This window comes from Chelonoidis abingdonii, chromosome 5, assembly GCF_003597395.2.
Source record: "Chelonoidis abingdonii isolate Lonesome George chromosome 5, CheloAbing_2.0, whole genome shotgun sequence".
Classification (NCBI taxonomy): Eukaryota; Metazoa; Chordata; order Testudines; family Testudinidae; genus Chelonoidis; species Chelonoidis abingdonii.
The window spans coordinates 83,894,682-83,916,398 of record NC_133773.1 but is presented as its reverse complement, the minus strand read 5'-3'; the positions used below and the strand labels follow the sequence as shown (position 1 = coordinate 83,916,398).

At 39.9% G+C, this 21,717-nt stretch overlaps 1 protein-coding gene across 4 annotated transcripts in view; it reads left to right on the top strand.

Moving 5' to 3' along the window:
* The first annotated feature begins 1,549 nt into the window (after nt 1-1,549).
* Nucleotides 1,550-21,717, top strand: part of SORBS2 (sorbin and SH3 domain containing 2) — a 436,274-nt gene continuing 416,106 nt past the window's right edge. For 2 of the 4 annotated variants that reach the window (XM_075066419.1, XM_075066418.1), the window contains exon 1: nt 1,551-1,631. In XM_075066419.1, coding sequence (XP_074922520.1) covers nt 1,629-1,631 — 3 coding nt within the window. In that variant the 5' untranslated portion in view covers nt 1,551-1,628. Of the gene's footprint in view, nt 1,632-21,717 lie in introns of all 4 variants that reach the window. The other 2 variants (XM_075066420.1, XM_075066421.1) reach the window with 2 other exon arrangements.

Sequence of the window (21,717 nt, the reverse complement as noted above, 5' to 3'; positions counted from 1 at the left end):
CTTGGAACCTAACCATCTCCTGCATTTACATTAAATCTTTTATGGGAAAATTGGATTCATTTTAACATTGTTTCACTTAGAGTTGCATTTTTCAGGAACATAACTGTAACGTTAAATGAGGAGTTACTGTATTCATATGTATTCTGCTGTATGGTCTGCTTCATTCAGAAATTTGATCCCGCTATATTCCATGGAATCATTTGCCTATAGTGCTAATCCTCCATCTCTACAACATAATCTGTCTTCCTGCAAAATTTATGTTCATGTTGCCCACACGTAGTCTATATTCTGTGCATTAAACGATATAATCCCTACCATGGCTAATCTAACTCTTTTCTAGATGTCCTCTGGATTTTTTTCTTAATTTTGATATATATCAACCTTTTATTGGAACCATCTATTTACTTGAATCATTTTTTTAAATGGCAATTTTTTGTTTTCTGTAGCTTTAGTTCTATTTCAATGAAAAAGATCTAACTTCAGCACAGCAAGATGTTTCTAAATTAAAACCTTACTGCATTTTGACAAAAAAGGAAGGAGAAAAAAACTTTTTTCCCCTGTGTCAGTCTGAACTGGAGTATATTAATCATATGAGTTATATTGTGTATGAATCAAATGCATCATATTAAGTATTGCTGCCTGCAGTATCCCATCTGGCATGAATTTATATTATCTGTGAATATCTATAACTGAAATTACAATACAAGATTTTGGTCTAAATTATGAAAATTGCCTAACAATTCAGTCTTCATAACATGTAGAATGCTTAATCAAGTTGTTAAAACATAGAAATTGTCAAACTAATTTTCTAATCAAGTGTCCTCTCTCTGACAATGGTCAGTATCAGATATCAGGAACAGGTATTAAAAACTATGGTTAATCAAAAACTTACCTTTTCTTTGATGGACAATAGGGTTTTCAACAAAACAAACATTAAGGGAAAGTATCTGCTTTTCTTGAGGGTTTGTTTGTTTTGTTTTTGTTTTTGGTAAGTGAATATTTTAATCTGAAAACCAGTGTGTTTGAATTTTTGTGTTTGGGATTTTTGGTTATTCCATGTAAAAATTGATTTCCTCCAACCCTGCCCCCCAGCACAGCTGTAGTAAAAACATCATAATGGACAATTTTGAAAAAATAAGCATAAGAAGAAAGCTTCCCCCCTAGCTCCAGGCAGTTAGGGACACAATTATTTTAATCTGCTATATGGTTATAAAATAATTATTTACAAATATGTGAAAGGCTCATTACATGACTTTGTATAATATGTCACACATGGGTCTGCACTAAGCTTGGTAGCTATGCTCTGTAGGTCACATCCCGGTCTTAGGTGTATGCATCCAACTGTAACTCACCGTCGATCTGTACATATCTGAGGGCAGAATCTGGCACAATCGTATTGCAACACAGCTTCAAAAAGAAAAGGCTTACTGTAAACAATGACTAAATTCACAGAACGTGCTTTCTTTTCAGACTACATCACCGCTGTCATTGTGGGTAGAAGTACCGAACCAGCTATAAATCCTGTAGACTCAAGGAAGGAACTGCTGCTGGGAACCAAGATGTCCACTATGACTGCTGCTGCTAATTAGCTGGATTCTCTTCAGGCAGTTTGGTCCATTGTGAAGCATATGGTAAGTGTTTTATATTTTCAGCTGACTTTAGGAATTGCTTTGCTTGTTGGTGAGGGTACGCTGTTTTGCCCATAGAAGGGCATGAAAGTAACTCTTGTGTGCTGAGCTAGCAGTTGCTGCTTTTTTAATCCCATTCCCTTCACCAAGCCTTAGCAAAGGGGCTTGCCACATCAGAGCTCAGTGGCATGTGGAGGGAAGGATTCTTCACTCTTTAGTAGCTCCTGCACATGCTATGACACTATGTGGAGGAGAATGGCTGACAAACTGGACCCTTTGTGCCCCAAACCCTATATAACCAGATGACACACAAGGAGCCCCCATGGAGCGCAGTTTTGTAGCATTTCAGAGGTACAGGGATACACAAAAGCTCATTTAATGTCTGTAAGGTGATTTAAGACACTATGCACTTTTATGGTTCCTTTCATCAAAGTAGTATTTTTTTAAAAGCAATTATTTAAAAAAAAAAAATCTCAGGCTGACACTTTGTTAAAACACATTTTTTAGCCCTGAATTACAAGCATGTGCAAATTGGGTTGATGAGGAGTAACAAGATAATTATAGCAGAGTGAATATGTCCTGTGTAATAAGTCTAAATCTGTCCTTTGCTGCATTGTTGTCTTGTATCTTACATTATGTTTATCAAAATAGTTAAGAGATTGCAATAATAACCATCTGACTACTTCAAATCGAACTCAAAGGTTAATGGTAAATGATGATTTGCATGTGATAGCACTACCATTGTGGGTAACGTGCTTCTTTCTTGGCAGAACCATAATTGTACATATATTTTAATGATTGTCCTTTTTCACAACTGAATTTATTGGAATACTAACCATTCTTTTATATACTGAGTGAATTGGTGTTTTTTGCTTTTATAGCGTGATATCAGCAATTTCAGTGGGAAGGATTCTTTCAGGAATCTTTTGTGTACAGAATTTTTATTCATGAAATGAGAGCTCTTTAATCTTTTGTGGGAGACTAGATGTTATAACATCAGATATTCTTCTGAGAAGAACGTGACTGAGCTTAAAAACGAGACCCTTAACGAAAACTTGATTGATGTGATTTTTAAATGGACCTTGTCAACGTGGTTAGACCCCACAATGTACTGTACTTTACCAGATGATGTGCATATCTCATGATACATAATGTACGTATAGCTGTTTGAGACAATTAGGTTTTAGATTTTAGAGGACCCAATGTGCAAAAGATACTAAAATATATTTAATGCCGCCTCATTCCTGTTTTCTGTATTATACATAACCTTCAAGGAGGAAGCCTGGGATTTCCTTCCTTTATGGAGGAGGCGCACTTCGTATCCTAAAATGTCATCTTTTAAAAAAAAAAAAAAAAAAAATTAAAGGCAGGCAGGGAGAAGAAGAGTGAAAATTCAGACTGGAATAAAACATTTTGTAAAATGAACTGTTCTTAGTTTCACAAAGTCTAAAATTCAACTGTGACATTGCAATCTTCTAAAATTAACCAAAACATTGACAGCTACGTAAATGAATGCATTTCCTATTAGTAAAAAGGACGAGGAGTACTTGTGGCACCTTAGAGACTAACAAATTTATTTGGGTGTAAGCTTTCATGGGCTAAAGCCCCTTCATCAGATCCGTGCAGTGGAAAATACATTAGGAAGATATATAATAGATATATACAGAGAACATGGAAAAAATGGGGGTTGCCATACCAACTCTAATGAGACTAATCAATTAAGTGGGCTATTATCAGCAGGAGAAAAAAACTTTTGTAGTGATCATCAGGATGACTCATGTCAAACAATTGACAAGAAGGTGTGAGTAACAGTAGAGGGAAAATTATCATGGGGAAATAGTTTTTAGTTTGTATAATGACTCATCCACTCCCAGTCTTTATTCAAGCCTAATCTAATGGTATCCATTTTGAAAATTAATTCCAGTTCTGCAGTTTTGCGTTGGAGTCTCTTTTTGAAGTTTTTTTGTTGTTGAATAATTGCGACTTTTAGGTCTGTAATTGATGACCAGGGTGGTTTGAAGTGTTCTCCAACTGGTTTTTTAATGTTCTAATTCTTGATGTCTGATTTGTGTTCATTTATTCTTGTGTGTCGAGGCTGTCCGGTTTGGCCAATGTACATGGCAGAGGGGCACAGGATGGTATATATTACATTGGTAGATGTGCAGGTGAACAAGGCTCTGATAGTGGCGGCTGTGATTAGGTCCTATGATGGTGTCCCCTGAATAGATATCTGAACAGAGTTGGCAATGGGCTTTGTTGCAAGGATAGGTTCCCGGTTCCTAATGTTTTTGTTGTGTGGTGTGTGGTTGCTGGTGAGTATTTTGCTTCAGGTTGGAGGGCTGTCTGTAAGCAAGGGCTGGCCTCTCTCCCAGGATCTGTGAGAGTGAGGGATTGTCCTTCAGGATAGGTTGTGGATGACAAATTTGAAAGCACATAATCTATATGTATGAAGGAATTCTTTGCTGTGTGTTCCTCTTGCTGTTATTGAAGACGTGAATCTGAAAGCAAATCACAAGCCAAGCTCTCTTGCTTGCTCTTGCGTGAGATCATAATTGTGCGTTTGCACTGACAGTGTACTGCCATTGTAATAATTATGATGTCCTGTAGTCAATATTATAACCTCTCTGCAGCATTAAGCAGGAGTAGTCAAGGTCTGTAAGGAAGAAAGCTCTTCTTTAAATAGAGGTATTTTATGAGCCTGAATAAGAGAGAAAATCATGGAAAAATGTGATTGAATGGTTTTGTTTGTAGAAAGGAAAATATGTAAAATTCTTGATGTGTTAATTTACTTACAACATAAATATATCTTAAAACCATAGTGCATTTTTAAACCATAAATTATTGGCTAAGGTTCCAGAGATGAGGGAGGGAGGGATAGCTCAGTGGTTTGAGCATTGGCCAGCTAAGCCCAGGGTTGTAAATTCAATCCTTGTGGGGGCCATTGAGGGAACTGGGGTAAAAATCTGTCTGGGGATTGGTCCTGCTTTGAGCAGGGGGTTGAACTAGATGATCTCCTGAGGTCCCTTCCAACCCTGATATTCTATGAGAATTTTATTGTAATAACCCTAAGGATTTTTAATTACACTTTTGTTTTTATTTCATGATCAAAAACTACCTTAATTTGCATGCTGCATACTAAATTTTTATTTTCAGAGTGGAAAATCTTTAGATACTTTGGAGCTCACTGACAGTTCAGCGATTTTTTTAATTTTTTTTTTAGTATGGTGTAGCTGAACATTTTTCACAGTTCTTCAGTGTTTGTGTGTTGTCAGAATTTTCATCCAATATCTATTACATCTATATGCTAATGCTTGCCTACCACTTCTGGTTTTCAGATTAAGTCCCTTGAGGTAGGGCAGGTTAGAATGTGGTCCACAGACACAAAGGTTCCTTTCTTCTGCTCTTGCAAGCAAATTTCACAAGTCTTAATGCTGGCTGAGCAGCTACGCTGTGATGGAGAAGTAAGAGTCAACAACAGTATTATGTAGCGCTCAGGAATATGTTAGTTTTGCTTCATAGGCAGGGGGAGCATTCTAAACACAGTCTATTCATGTTATTGCTAATGGGGGACAGGGAGAGACTCTCCCCAAACAGTTGACTCCAGGTCCTCTTTACACTGCACTTTATGCATTGCACACTCTGGAACAAGAAGACCGGCAACAGGCTCTAAAACTTTACTTGCTAGAGTAAGAAAAAGCCTTTCCCATTCCCAGCAGACAAATTTCCAGTACAGAAGGTCACTAAACAGTTTTTAAATGCTCTTAGGCACTGGAGATTTAATAGGGCATGCGAAGACGTGGCTTGAGATAATTCTGTACTCTATCACTGCCTTGGGATAATATAATGAGGCCACAGGAGAACTGAAATATAAATGGATGATAGTAATTCCCATGCATTTTCCATATTAAATGAAGACTGAAGAAAATGTGCACTCTCTCTGTATAGAAGAGTGCAGAATTTGGCGGATGGTATGCTTCAGCTCACCTTCTCATGAGGGTGTTCTTAAACAAAGGAATGGAGAGGGGGCCAAAGGAGAGATGGAGAAGCACTGGTTAATCATGTTAGTCTATCATCAGTTCAGTGCAAGGAAGTTCTGGGGGAATAAATGTATGCTGTATAGTCACAGTGATGGCACCTGAAGTGAAGGGAAAGGACCAGCAAAAGGGCAGAGTGGCAGTGGGCATTTCAATGGTTGTATGGCGGGAACAAAGCAAGAAGAGGGCCATTTCTGTTCAGTGCTGCCTTCCAGGAGCAGGTAATATGGTCGGAGGCATGTGACAAATGGCACAGATATGCCAACAGATTTATTGCATGTGATAAATTACACATCTTTAATACATCACTCCCCCCTTTATGCTGTGTGTGTCTGTGTGTACACGATAATTGACTGCATAAACTTCAAGCAGCTCTTCCTCTGCTAGTTTGCTGCCATGTACCTACATGCAGGGGGAAATAGGGCTGTCTGATAAATTGAAGAAATGGAGGATATGTATAAACAGAGTGCGTAAACATATATTGCAACTAATTGTATATTTCTGTCAGGCAGTCTCTTACACTCACAGAAGTGTAAGACTTACAGAAGTCTCTTACAGAAAATATATTGTTTATAAATTAACACTACTTTCTGTTCATAAAAATATTTTAAAGCAAATTGGTGTTTGACTATAAATAAAAGCAACTGAAGATTTCAAAATTATTGTAACTTTTCCCCCCTGCATGTTATATGAAATATTTTTATATGGGTAGCTGTACTACCTTGGGTTTTCCTTTTAATTGCAGACTACTGAGGGTGACATTAGGTCAATGCTCAGAAGGGAGCACTCTTTGGAGAACCGTGATATTGCAGTGTGAAAGGAGGACTAGGGAATTTCAATGACTTTGCAGAAGTGTCAGGTTTGTGTTCTTGCAAATTGATCACTTATTCATGGCATACCACCAAAGTCGGCAACGTTAATGGCACTCTGTAGGAATAGGTGTTTTATTTAGGAGTTTGAGGCAGGTGGTCAGACCTCCAACTATCTGGTCTCTAGCATAGTTCCTTGTTTGTCTTAACCCCTCTCATGCAGTATCAAAACATAATAGTGAAGCTCCCAGATGTAATGGTGTAACTGTACTTCATGATCCAGGGGCATTCCCAGTACATGGAATTGACCTCCATAAATTTGGGAAGAAGCGTAAGTGTTTATGCTGTTCTGATCTTTTTTGCTCTACAATGAAAAATGTTTTAAAAACACACGATCCCCAAATTAGAAAGTTCAAGAGATCCTGAAACTTGTAGAATTCATATGGAGCTCCAGCACCTCTGATCTTTTATCACAATGAGTGTTCACAGAACACCTCACTTTACTGCTTCTGGTCTACTGAGTTCATGCTGATTAATTCTGGGGCAAAGCCTATCAGTCAGCTTACACCTGTCCAACACAAGGAATATTACCTGCTGGAGCTAAGCTGATTTATATTGTCAGGATACCATCTGGCCACACTGTAGTACTGACACAGAAGCAAGCATAGACTGTTTCCACCTCTGGTGAGTAATCTGGGGTGAGGGAATCCTTTCTCTTTCAGTGGCCTCAGAGTAATTTCTCCAATAACAGTGAGGCCTGCCTACTATCTGACTCTTGGCTGGAAGCTCCAGATTCCAGCCCTGTTCTCCAGCTCACTCTGGGGTCTCCAGGTTTCTTTGCTGGCTGACCAGGTGGGTAGAGCTGACAGTTGAGAATCCTAGCCAGCCAACTGACAGAGAGAGAGAGGAAGCTGAGGAAAGGGAATGCTAAACAGCCAGCAAGGAAAGAGAAGAGGTACCACTGCCGTCTCAGCTGCTGAGAAAAGACGATGATAATCCTGCGTGTGAAGGACTGGGCAAGAGGGGAAACTAATGGATTGCAGGGAAAGTAAAATTCAGAGGGTGGATCGATAGGAGAATAAATAGTGTGGATTTAGATATGTTCCTGTGGATCTGATGGAGTTGGTGGGGAGTTGAGTAGCTGGGTGCTCACTATGTCACTTCATGCATATATTTCTCAGGATTTATTTCACCAGCATAGGCAGGTGTCTGCACAGCCCAGATGATTGTGCTGTGTGTTGGGGCCAGTCCAGGAGTTGGTCTTGGAAAAGTCACACCACTATATTGTTTTTATGGTCTCTGTAGAATCAGGAGGCAATGCTGCATCAGTTAATCCTCCAAATATGAGCTGGATGAATATAAACTTCATAACCATGATAGCTGGAGTTTTTTAGTTATTTAAATGAAAGTTCAAATTTGGCAGTGGCTGATGGGTAAGCCCTGCCCCATCACCAGGGTAAGTTCCCTACTTGCGATAAGTAGATTAGTGAAGTCTTGATGTTAGGAGGCACACCCTTCATACTGCTCCTATGCACTTAGGATGGAAATCATCCTTGCACAAGAGGACCCATTTAGGGCCCTTCATGCCACTTAAACCCTTAAAGTGAGATTTGGACAGGTCCTCTGCACTGGGGTGAATTTCAACCATAAAGAATCTTTGGGCCTCACCCTATAACACTAGTACACTGACAAGTCTATCTTATGGAGGCAATTTAAATGTGGAGAGAGATTCAGACACATCCATAGCATCCCGTGGGTGAGAGAACTGAAGTGTTCAAAAACTGAAGTGATTTCCTTTCTATGGTTAATTGAATGCTTCTATAATATTTGATAGTTAGAAGTAGCTTGTATTCACAGCACACTTTAAGTTTGTAAAGGGTTCAGAACTTACCAATTAGTGCAATTGTGGGTAGAATACGTACCTCCCTGCCCCCATGCACCTGTTAAGTTTTGTAGTGAACCTCCAACATATGGTGCCTTTGGGAAGGGGACACAAGCTATCATCTTGCACATTATGCAGACCCAGTTGCAAGCAAGGGACACGGGTCTGACTTTTGAATAAGGGATGTAGTGAGGCAGGGTGACCTCCAGAGGCCTTGGAGTGGGAGGGCCCCTGCACTGAGCCCTGGTGGATGGGACCAGGGCCTAGTTGCCCCTCCCCCAGGAAGTGGGTGGGAGGGGCGGGAAGTATAAAAGGCGGCCCAACAAGCTCAGTAGGGAGGCAACCACTGGAGGCACCAGACACTTCCTGTGGACTCCCAAGCTGGGAAGCTGCGGAGGGTGCTGAGGGAGCAGAGGATTGGTCTGGGCCACCGGGGCCGCTAGCAGATTCAGACCTCGAGGAAGCAGACAACTGGCCCAGACCACCCAGACTGCTGTCAGACTTGACCCTGGAGGGAGAGGATGACTGGCCTGGACCACCATCAACCTCTACCCCCTCCTCATGGCAACAGGTACACCAAGAAGGGGAGTGTGGAAGTGGCCCAGGGGTAGCAGACCCCTGTCTGGCCATAACATTGACAGAGGGTGAGTCAGTGTGTTGCGGAGTAGATACCTGCTGACCCAGTGACAAAGCACTTTGTCACTGCTAGGGCCCTGGGCCAGGATGCAGTGGAGTGTGTGGACCTGCGTCCCCTCCTGCCACCACAACCTGGGAGTGGCAATCTCCCCTTCCTCAGGCTGGAAGCCTGAGCCTCAGACTCTTTGTAGCTCTGCCCTGATCCAGGGCTGAGGCCAATTGACTGTTTCCCTCCCCCCAACTTGAGCACAAGCCTGACTCCAGCTGGGAGCAGAGACCGCTTTGTTCCCCATGGCAGCCAATGTATCAGTGATGTAATGAGGCAGAGTGGCCTCCCGAGGAATGGGAGAGCCCCCTGCACTGAGCCACTACAAAGGAATATAAGAATGGCCATAGTAGGTCAGTGCAGGTAGAGTGTATCTGCTAGATCACTCTTGTCCTTGTGCTTCTTCACTCTGTCAGAATTCTGCTAGACTGGTGAGGCATGATTTCCCTCTTCAAAAGCAGTGTTGGCTTTTCCCCAGCATACTGTGTTCATCTGTGTCTGATCATTCTGTTCTTTACTATAGTTTCAACCAACTTGTCTAGTAGTGAAGTTAGGCTTAATGGCCTGAAACTGCCAGAATCAACTTTGTAGCCTTTTTAAAAAAATGGTGTTATGTTAACTATCCTCCAGTCATCTGGTACAAAGACTGATTTAAGCAAGAAGTTATATATCACAGTTAGTAGTTCTGCAATTTCATATCTGAGTTCCTTCAGAACTCTTGAGTGAATCCCATCTGGTCTTGGTGACTTATTACAGTTTAATTTATCAACTTGTTCCAAAACCTTCTCTGACACTTCAGTCTGTGACAGTTCCTCAGATTTGTCACCTAAAAAGAATGGCTTGCATGTGGGGATCTCCCCTATATCTTCTGCAATAAAGACTGATGGAAAGAATTCACTTAGCTTCTCCACTTGTTTTCCTGGACTGTTCCTTTAGCACCCTGATCATCCAGTGGCCCCACTGAATGTTTGGCAGGCCTCCTGATTCTGATGTATTTTAAGAAATTTTGCTATTAGTTTTTGTGTCTATTTGCCAGTTGCCCTTCGGATTCTTTCTTGGTGTGCTTAATTATACTTGATTTAGCAGAGATTATGCTTCTTTTTGTTTTCCTCAGTAGGGTTTAACTTCCAATTTTAAAGGATGCCTGGCGTTTTTTGGTCATCTTACTGTTTTTGTTTTTTGGGGGTATATGCATTTAGTTTGACCCAGGGCCGGCTCTGGCTTTTTTGCCACCCCAAGCACCAGAAAAAAAAAAAGGGAGAGGGGGGCGCATGACCAGAGCGGCAAAGCGGGGGAGGGGGAGGAGGAACGGCGAGGCTGGAGCGGCAAAGCAGGGGACAAAAAAAAACAAAACAAAAACATGGCGCAGCAAAGGAAGATGGGGGGCAAAACAAAAACAGCGCAGCTGGAGCGGCAAAGGGGGGGGACAAAACTAAAATGGCACAGCCGGCAAAGTGGGGGGGGAACAACAACATGGCCGGCAAAGTAGGGGAAAAAACCCTACAGGGTGGCCGAAGCCAGCGTGCAGAGGGACTCCCTGCACCGCAGAGTGCACGCCCGGTCTAATGGGGAGGTGGGGGAGAAGGGGGTGGCCAGCGCTTCAGTGGGGCGCTCGCCACACAGCCCCAACCACTGCGCCGCCCGCAGGAGGGCTCCACGCCGCTCTGGTAGGGGGGGAGGGAAGGACACAGGGTGCCCTGCCGAGTTTGATGCAGGGTACTCCCCTCCTCCACCCCCTACAGGGTGGCCAGAGCAGCGAACAAAAAAAAAACACGTCTCTGCTGCCCTAGGATTGGACGGAATCCTGCCCCATAGAATCTGCCACCCCAAGCACGAGCTTGTTCATCTGGTGGCTGGAGCCGGCCCTGGTTTGACCCTCTGTTATGGTGTTTTTAATAGTCTCTCCATGCAGTTTGCAGGCATTTCATCCTAGTGAATGTTCTTTTTAATGTCTGTTTAACTAGCTTCCTCATTTTTGTATAGCTCTTCTTCTTGAAGTTAAATTCTACTGTGGTGGTTTCTTTGGCTTTTCGCCCCTTACAAGGATGTTAAATTCAATTACATTGTGTTCGCTCTTATTGGCAGTTCAGCTATTTTGACCTCAGACTCTGTGCGCCACTTAGGACTAAATCAAGAGTTGCCTCTCCCCTTGTGGGGTCCCGGACAAGAAGCAGCTGTGGTCTGTTTTTTAAAAGGAATTTTTGTTTGCTCATCTTTATAAGAGGAGAAGGGTTTTAATTATTTTTTTGTGTGGAACTGAAAGTATTTTGATACCAAGGGACTAGTGCAGAAAAGTAGGTCAAGTATCACACTTGTTACAAGACAAGCCACACATGGATGTAAATGACATGAAATTAGGTGTTTCAGGAATTGAGTCGTCAGCATCATGATCCTTTTACTACATTTACACTTCACAATAAGCCTTTAGTGCTTATATTTATCTGAGATATCTGTTCTCAGGACAATGTACTCTTCTAAAGACTGGCACCATTGCAAAATTACTTCATTAATGTGTAATGTTTATATGCCTATCAGTGTAGCATATATATCACTTTAACTAGACTTTTAACAGAATGGTGGGTTAGAAAATGTAACCATAATATCAAACTACACATATAGGTATTTAATACTATTAAGGTGCCATTTCTTGTGTACTTGTATACTGATTAAACTATGATTATATACACTATACTGTAGATATCAAACAAAGTAAAGTACTTACAAATGCTAATGTAAAACCAATGCCTTATACTATGCTTTGAACATATATTAAATACACACAGTAAAAGCACTATATAAATAACATTATAAAATTGCCTTATTAGGTTATATCTACACACACAATAAATTCCTTATGGAAGGCCTCTTGTGCATTTTAGCTCCAGAATCTGATGTGAAACTTATTGTTTGTCATGTGCTGCAGAAATATTCCACCTGCCAGAGAAAATGGCTGCTTTACCTTCTGGATCTGTGACACTTCAGCTGCCATTTTGTGCTCCGTCTGTCCTCCAAACTGTCATCCTCTTTTTGCTAGTCAAATGATTAGCATTCAAGACATTAGTGCAGATTGTAAACAAAGGATTAATCGTCCTCTTCCTGGTTGCTGCTGCAAGAAAATACAAGAAGTATCACGTTGTAGAACCACCATCTAGAAGCTGCCTCTTTTTCTAGGGTGGGATAAAGAGAAGGGCTTCTTTGCGCAGCTTTCTCATATGCACGTATTTATGTGGAATATTGCTCATGCAGATTCTTTTCTGAGCTGATTGAAAGAGAGTAAACATTTTCAGTGAAATGTTTTGACATCTTTTTCAGTCCCCCCCCCCCCCCCCCCGGAAAAAATGTACTGAAAATTTTCCAGTCTATTTTGCTATCATGAAATATACATAAGGCCAGAGAGTGATTTTAATTATCATTCCTGAGGGCACACCTAAAATGGGGTTTTACTGGATTCCACCTTGTCTGTCCTGTTCAATGTGTAGATGAATGCAAGAGCTACAGTGCCTTCAGTATGACATCTAACTCTCATCTGACCCAGACTGTATTGTCAAATATCATGCCCAGTGTCTTGTTGATCTTGGGGATAGTTGGCTGAGACTCTGTCCAGATAAAACGAAGTGATACTGGTAGATAGGAGAAAGGAAAAAAAAAACCATAGTGATGTCTGACTGTCATTTGTTGTTAGAATTTACACTCTGATCAGTCTCACTCAGCTATATACCTGCAGCTATGATCAGTGGCAACCTGAGCTGGGCCAATCTTGGTAGTGATCTGCTGGCAGAAAATTCTCCATGTGAAGTCTTCAACTTTGGAACTTACTCCTGTCTTGAACTGAAATAACCCAAATATGTGTGGGTTGTTTTTTTTATGGCACATTACAAAAAATCTATCTATTTACCTTGCCTTTTGCAAATGGGGTGAGAGAGTACTATGAATGCTGGTAATAACAAGTGAGGTGGTATTTTGTGCATTCTTTACTATCTATTTATGTACCCTTAATATAAAGGATTAATAAATTGATAATATGAATATGTACTGATGAGTATTACATATTGTAAGTGTATCAGTGTTGCACATGACTACAAGGAACCTGTTGGAATGTCAAACAGTTGATTAAAACATCTATTAATCATTTATGAACATTTATGAATAGTTTTTATAAAAAGTATAACGATAATTTCATTCAGTATATGTTACCTTGCACTTGGCCACATGGAATTTTAATTGCCTTGCTGTTATCCAAGCATTCTTTTTTTAAATGAAAACCTCCTTGACTGCTCAACACCCTGTAAATTTTTACTGATCTAAGTACATTTTTCTTCTTAGCACATTTTACCTCTTTGCTATTTATCTCCTCTTTAAAATCACTGTTGGATGCATTAACCAACACTGATCCTAGCACTGATCCTTTGAATAACCAATTACTAATTTCTTACCACTCTGGAAATCCATCCATTCTTTGCTTCCTATCTCTGAACTAGTTCTGAAGTCCATGACAACTTTATCTCTTTGCCCTGTGGTTTCTACTTTTCTCTAATTGCCTCTGACAGATTTTATCAAAAGTGTGTTTTTGCGTTATTTTGTTTTGAAGACCAAATTATATCCACAAGTTCTTCTCTAGCCTGCATTTTATTAATTCTCTCATAGAATGCTAAGCGATTTAAGAGGCACATAATTTATCATTACAAAAGTTGTACTGTTTTTCCCCATTAAACTATTCATCAAGGTAATTTATTATTTTATATTCATAATCCCGGTGCCTTCTCCTCCCACCCCCTAAAGTAGTTTTTCTGGTAGTGAGTTGAGGCTCTCTAGTAGCTGATTCCCATGATTATTTTTAGTGGATTTAAGGATGGCACCAAAAAGACCATCCTCAAATCATGAAGTATGTCTGCTTTTAAGAGTGTAAGTTATTTTTCTTCATAGATCAGTAACTTTGTTCTTTTATCTGTGTTAGAATTCAGGTGAATGTGATTCACCAAACTGGAAGCTATCGTTCAAAAATGCATGTACAATTTGGGGGTACATGCACATCATGGAAGTAGGATATAATGTTTCCTCTATATGGCTATAGTGTGATTTAGACCAGGAATATGACACCACATTGCCAGAAAAATAATGATAAACTGGAAGTCGTTCAAAGGAAAGGAACAAAAATAACTAGGGGGCTGCTAGAATGATTTACGAGGAAACAGAATTTTTTATGATACGGGAGGGGGAAATATCAATTTATGCATATTTTAAGATTGTGAACATCAAAGATGGAGAAGTATTATTTGACCTTCAATGGTCTTCCAAATTTAGCAGTGGAAGCCCTATGACGTGGAATGCTTAAACTACAATGAATGAAATACTAGGAAGTACATATTGTAGAGAAGAATGCTGCAGTGGCATAGCAAGGGATTTTTCATGGCAAGGCAGGGATTGTTTCCTGTGGAATGCCCAACATAAAGGGTTCTAAACCTGCTTGGGACCTTTGGGTCCTACCATAATATAACTGTTTGTTTGATAATAGTAATAATGATTCTGTTCAGATTTGCTTAGACACAAAACTAGGAACAAAAAACACTGTTGCTAACAATTCTGAATTTGTTTGAAATTTTTACTCAGATGTTGTGGAACACTGGCAAACATATGACCACTGTCCATCTGAAAGCCATAAAAAAAAAACTGTTAAACAGTGCCTGTCTGATTAGGTTCTAATACTACAATAATCACTATGGTATCAGAGTGCCTAAGAAAGACGTCTTAACAAGCTCCAAGTGTGACGTAAGCTAAGAATTCATGAAATGGGACAAAAGTAAAAACAAACATTGTCTGATGTATGAAGTGACAGCTTTTGTCTTTCTCAGTTATAGCGTAGAAACACTGTATAGATTTCTTAACAAAAGCAGCATTGAACTTTATCCATTTGGCACAGACTAAACCAAACCAGCATACTGTATTGGACTGATTTCAAATAGTCTTGCCCCTGAAGCATGTTTTGTGAGATGTATAGTATCTGACAGAAAAGCAATTAAGCTGGGGCCCTGTGACCCTGAGAAATGTTAAATTAGTATGTTTCCAATATGTTTAGCCATTTGCTTTGTTATTTTGTTTATTTGATATTGACAAGAATGTGCAAAGCTAAGTACCACTCAAAACAATAGCAAGAAAGGAGACTAGTTCTAATTTGTAAATGAAAGCAAAGCTCTGGCAACATCATAAAATATATACGTATCCGCTCCTTTGGGCTGTACAACTCTACATTTTTTTTTAACATAAATGAAAATCAGACTCTTCTGATCTGGGGAACAGATGCAATTTTATATAAAGTGAAATTAAAGAAAAGAACATAAGAAATCAATTAAAATTTTCTCATCAAATTTAAAAATTCAGTGACTTTGAAATGGCTGATTTCTGATATGTTTAATATACAAACCTCAAGACTGGTGTCATCATGATGGTCCTCAAGATGTCTCCAATCACATAAGCAAAGTGATTTGAATCTCTTTGTAAGCTAAGCTGGGTGCATTCAAACAATACGCATTTTAATACGGTCAAATGCAAGGACATACACGTAGGAATGAGAATATAGGCCAGATTTATAGATTGAAGATAGTATCCTAGAAAGTAGTGACCTTGTAAGAGATGTGGCGGTCATGGCGCATAACCAAACTGAACATGAGCTCCCAGTGCAGTGATGTGGGTAAAAAGGCTAATACAATCAATATAAGCGAGAAAATATAGAGTAGGAGCAGGGAGGTGAAGATCACCTCTGCTTCAGCATTGTGGAGACTGTTATTGGGCTGCTGTGTCAAGTTCTGGTGTCCATGCTTTAAAAAGGATATTGAAAAATGGGAGAGAGTCTAGAGGAGAAAAAGAATCTTTCAAGATCTGTTGAGGGAGGGGACGAAACCATACAGGGAGACACTTAAGCTAAATAGATCACGCTCCTTATGGAAGACTTGATCATAATCTGTGAGTACTGACATAGGGAAATAATAGCTGATAATAAAGGGCTCATTTAATTTAGCAACCAAAAGTATTACTGATTCTAACCGCGGGAACCTCCATCTCTTGAAGAATTGAAATCAAAATTGGATGCTTTTCTAACAGAGAGGATATAGATCAACCACAAGTTACTAAGCTTGATGCAGGAATTTATTTATTTTTTTAAATTCCATATCCTTTTATACAAGAGGTCAGACTAGATGAGACTAATGGTCCCTTCTGGCCTTTAAATTAATGTATAGAAGCATTTTCTGGCAGCAAAACTACTTTGTTTAAATCAGCTTTGTTTATATAATATGATGGTGGTGTACAATTCAGCTGACTCAAAAGTTGCCTTTCTAAAATATTTCGTTTGTGTGCTTCTCTACTTCCTTGTCTTGACCAGGATTGTAAATGGAAATAATGACATACTGCTAGAAAGACTTTAGGCATTTCTAAACTTACCTTAACTAGGTTGTACTAGAAATGCTGCCTGGCAGTCTGGTATCTGAAATGCAGTGAAGCTCAGAGCTGTATGTAAAAGTGTGTACAATAATTTGTGCCTTTCTTGTGTAGGCATTATATCTGCAAATTGCATATTGGCACATAGAAATAGAAAGTTTGTATAAACAGTTACTCAATGTACTTGTGCACTTATGTTAACCATTTAAACATGCAATGGTACACAGTGGTCCTGCTTCTCTGGACTTTTTCCCCCTCCCATCTGTAACATATCTGACTGTGGCTTTGGGGATTAATTAGTTAATTATTATGTAATACTTTAAGGTTCTAAAGTGCTAAATACTATTGTTTAGCCAAATTTAAGAAGCTTCTGATTTTAAACTGGGAAAATTATATCTGGAAGAAAGTGCACGTGTCAAGGTTCCTGCCCCACTCTGAACTTTAGGGTACAGATGTGGGGACCTGCATGGACACTTCTAAGCTTAATTACTAGCTGAGATCTGGTAACACTGCCACCATCCAGAAATTTCAGTGTCTGGAACACTTCCTGTCCCCCCAAAACCTTCCTCTCCCTGGGCAGCCTTGAGAGGCTTTTTCACCAAGTTCCTGGTGAACACCGATCCAACCCCTTGGATCTTAACACAAGGAGAATTTAACTATCCCCCCCTGCTTCCCCCCACCAATTCCTGGTGAGTCCAGATCCAATCCCCTTGGTTCTTAAAACAAGGAAAAATCAATCACGTTCTTAAGGTAAAAATCATCTCTGTAAAATCAGGATGGAAAATACTTTACAGGGTAATCAGATTTATATAACCCAGAGGAACCCCCTCTAGCCTTAGGTTCAGAGTTACAGCAAACAGAGGTAAAATCCTCTCAGCAAAAAGGAACATTTACAAGTTGAGAAAACAAAAATAAGACTAACATGCCTTGCCTGGCTGTTACTTACAAGTTTGAAACATGAGAGACTGATTGAGAAAGATTTGGAGAGCCTGGATTGACGTCTGATCCCTCTTAGTCCCAAGAGCGAACAACCCCCAAAACAAAGAGTGCAAACAAAAGACTTCCCCCTACTAAGATTTGAAAGTATCTTGTCCCCTTATTGGTCCTCTGGTCAGGTGTCAGCCAGGTTTACTGAGCTTCTTAACCCTTTACAAGTAAAAGAGGCATTAACCCTTAACTATCTGTTTATGACAGCATGCTTGCACACACAAAGTATAGATATGTTTTAAAAATATTTCTGCTTGGACATAATATAAACATTATGTTTTAAATTACTAACATCTGGCAGCAATAGGCCACCTTCAAAGTTACTTTACGTCTATAACCAAGTACCCAAGTGACCATTTGTAATTAACAAGGTCATTTGATTATGCATCTTTGTTGAACTTCCAGGGCCCATTTAATCAAAGACTAATAACAGTGATTATTTCTAATCAAGGGAATTACTTTTTTAATAGATACTATATCCTGTGCTTTTCATTGCCAGGAGACACCAGACATCTCCTGTTCTGCATTGAACTACTTTTATGATTGATTCTGTGTATTATTGTGCTACTTAATAATTTAAAGTGATTTAATCTGACATATCAATATTAGAGAGACAAGGTAATGAAATAATATCTTTTGTGGGACCAACCTCTGGTGGTGGGACAGAGAGGCTTTCAGAAGCTTGAAAGCCTCTCTCTTTCACCAGCAGTGGTTGGTCCCATTAAAAGATTTTACCTCACAGACCTTGTCTCTCTAATATCCTGGGACCAACATAGCTACAGCAACACTGCATATATCAATATTTTCATTTTTAGAATTGCCGCTACCAATTTAAAAAATTTAAAAAATCACAGAACAGAGCCTTTATTCTAAAGTTTCCATTTCAAAGTCAGGATGTTTTTATAGCCCCAGACTATACTTTTTTAAGCATTTAATAGTCTGGAGAAGGTTATAAATCAAGTGAATTAAGTGTGATTTCCCCTTCCTAAAGCCATGCTGATGTCTTTAATTGAGCAGTGCTTTTCCAACAAGTGGCTCTTTGTGACAGTTTAAAATCTTTAATTCATAAACATTTTTTACTGAATATGTAGAGTTTTCACACTACTTTTTAAAGAAAATTTCTGCATAAATTATTCATTTTTGCTCATTTACAACCTTGATCTCTATACATATTAATATATTTACACACACAAGGAGTAATGTCCCTGTAGTTTTTATTTCATGGTGTTGACCCAAAAGAGCCAACAATAGTAGGAACCTTAAGTTTGTGTCTTTTTGTTTCATGTTGGTCTCTTTCATATGTTCAAAAGAGTTCTTTGCTTAGCCTAGGGCTTGGAGGGGGAGAATCAGTAAGACAGAATACATAGAAAAAAGGGATAACTATGCAACCAAAATGTTTTCAATGGTAACATGTCAAGTGAAATTTAAATTCCTGAATGGATAAAAGAGCCAGTTCTGTGGTATGGGATAGAACAGTGGTTCTCAACCTTTTTGGCCTCAGGACCCATTTATAATGTTTTATGACCTTTTATGTCATAACCCACTGAATAGTCTCTGGGTGGAGGCCCAAGGATGGTTTCAGTTGGATCCTGACCTCTGGGGGGTTGGGCCCTGCCTGGCACATACCCCACAGTGGCAGCTCCTGCAGCTCCTGTGCTGTGGGGCTGGCTGGGCCTGGCTCTCCACTCCGGACGTTGCAATCTGCAGGGGTGTAGTGCTGCTCAGTTTTGGCCCCACACACCTGACTGGACCAAATTTGTGTGAGTGGAGCTGTGACCTGGCTCACGGGGTTGTAGTGCCACTCATTCAAATTTGGCCTACCTGGATTCCCGTAGTCATGATGGCTGGGCTCATCCTGAGTGATACTGGGACCCAAGAGGTTGCAGTGCCAGGAGTGGGCAGACAAGTCCCACCAGCCCCATAAGATAGGAGCTGCCACCAACCCTCTGAAACATTCTGGTGACCCAATTTTGCTTCCCGGTCCAGGGATTGAGAAGCCCTGTGCTAGAGGATGGGAGCTTTATCTGAGATCAGTGAAAGCTTTGCATGACTTGAAGAGCCCATGCAGCATGAGTAGTTATACATGCTTTGGATATCCATCTTTTCTAACAAAAAATTGGGGGGCGGGGGTGCAATGCTATTATTGGGTTATATCCTGAAGAGCTTATGTAGACCTTTATCAGGCTAAACTCCCATGGACATCATTGGGCACTTTACCTGAGTAAAAATGTTAAAGCAACATTGTAGTTATGTGATTTAAACATCAAACTGTCAGACCTATGTTATTACTACCATTCCTAGTCCCTGTCTCTTGTTTCCTGGGCTGGAAGTAGTGTGAATATACAGCCTTGTGACCCTAGATGTTCAGAAGACAGAGAGAGAGCACCAAGTGTATCACCCAATACCAGCCCCTTCATCCAATTAGGGTGGCACTGATAAGTTCCAAGTCTCATAGGAGTCTCATCTAGTATCTTTCACTGGTGGAATGGTAGACTCCTAGAGATCTGCGAAGTGCTGAAAGTTGAGGAAAAAGTATGTGACTGGAGAGGAGAGAGAAGGAGATGAAATCCTCAGGGACATCAGAAAATTGGTTGAGGGGGAAAAAGCTGCTGGTGCTATTACAATGGCTTCTGACTACTCAAGGATCAATTCTGGTACAACTCAATGTGAATAAGGGTGACAGAATCTGACCCTCAGTAAACAGAAAATGCCTGCTTAGAGGAAACAGACATAGCTTTGTTATATTCAGTAGGCAGTGAGTGTTGAGCCTTGAGAGAAATGCAGCCACAAAAAATCACCACACCTAAAGTAAACCTATATAAGATGTAAGGAAATATAAATGTGTAAACTCATCATAAAAATTACCTTGGAAACTTAGCCTAGAAAAAGGTGGTCTCTGATGCTTATGGGCAGAAAAAATCCCCCTAAACTGTAAGTATACATGGAGCATATTTGTTCAAAATGTTTGTGATCTTTACCTTGGGGGCCTTTCTAAAAAGAATGCTGTAATACAACCAGAATTAGGGACTTGTTCCAGGAGCCACTTCATTAAATTTTATACAGGAGGTCAGACTAGATTAAGACCAGAAGGGATCATTACGGTAAAATACATGAATCTGTGAACCTGCAAGCTTCTCCACAATTCTGCTCTTATTTACATATCTGGGTGGTTTGCTTCCTAATTCACCATTCATTCCCTTGTACTGCTCTTGTCTTCTACCTAACTCCTCCCTTCATAGCCTTCTCCAATGTTATCCCTTTGACCTATGACGTTCATCTTTTTGTATGCCTGACAACTGTCTTTATTCAAATTCTTTCTTAAAATATACTACTGCCATGAATCCTTTGAGTGATAATTTACCACAAATACACCTTTAAACAGAGAAAAAATTGCAGAGTTCTTGATTGTGGACATTCTGTGGCCAACTGGTATTGTGTTGTCTGTTTGAGCTTTGTCAAGATTAGTCTGCAAGTCCCATGGGACTTGCAACCAAATTGTTCGTTGTGAACAGCTTCAACTACATGGTCAATACTCAATAATATGCATCACATAATGATTAGTTAGCACAAATGATGAAGGGCTTCTGACCCACCTGGGTAAAACAAAATTGCACATGCTGTTGAAGAACTTGCTTTAAAATTAATTGTAAACCAAAGATTCAGGCTCTTAAAAAAATTGTATATCAATGTTATGTTTAATTTAATATAGAAGTACTGGCAATCGGAACTCATCAGTCTCTAACAGATTCAGTTATAGCATTGATTCCTCTTGACACAAAATGATACCCATTTTGTGAATGAAAATAAATCTGACTGCATTTACTTTCCTCTTAGCTGACTGAAGTTACAGCTTGCTTGGTGCAGCAATGTGAATGTTCAGATAGGGTCTAGTTCTGCAAAGTGCTGATGGCCAGATTTTTAAATACGTTTAAGTGTCTAAAGATGCAGATAGTTGCCTGGTGAGATTTTCACAAGTGCCTAAGCAGCTCCTAACTACCAGTGATCCCCATAGGTGCCTCTCTGTATCTGTGTGTCAGCACCTTTTGAAAATCTGACCCTGAATGTCTTTGGTTCCCATAGATTTCAAAGAAGCTGCTCAGCACCTTTTAGGTATTCAACATTTTTGCAGGACTGGACCCATAACAAAACAAAATATGTGAAGAAATATTTAATTCTGCTTTTCAGCACACGCCATTCCTTTGCATAATCAATATTTTATCCCACATTTAAATTACTTATCTACAGCCATTCCCTCCAGTGAAAT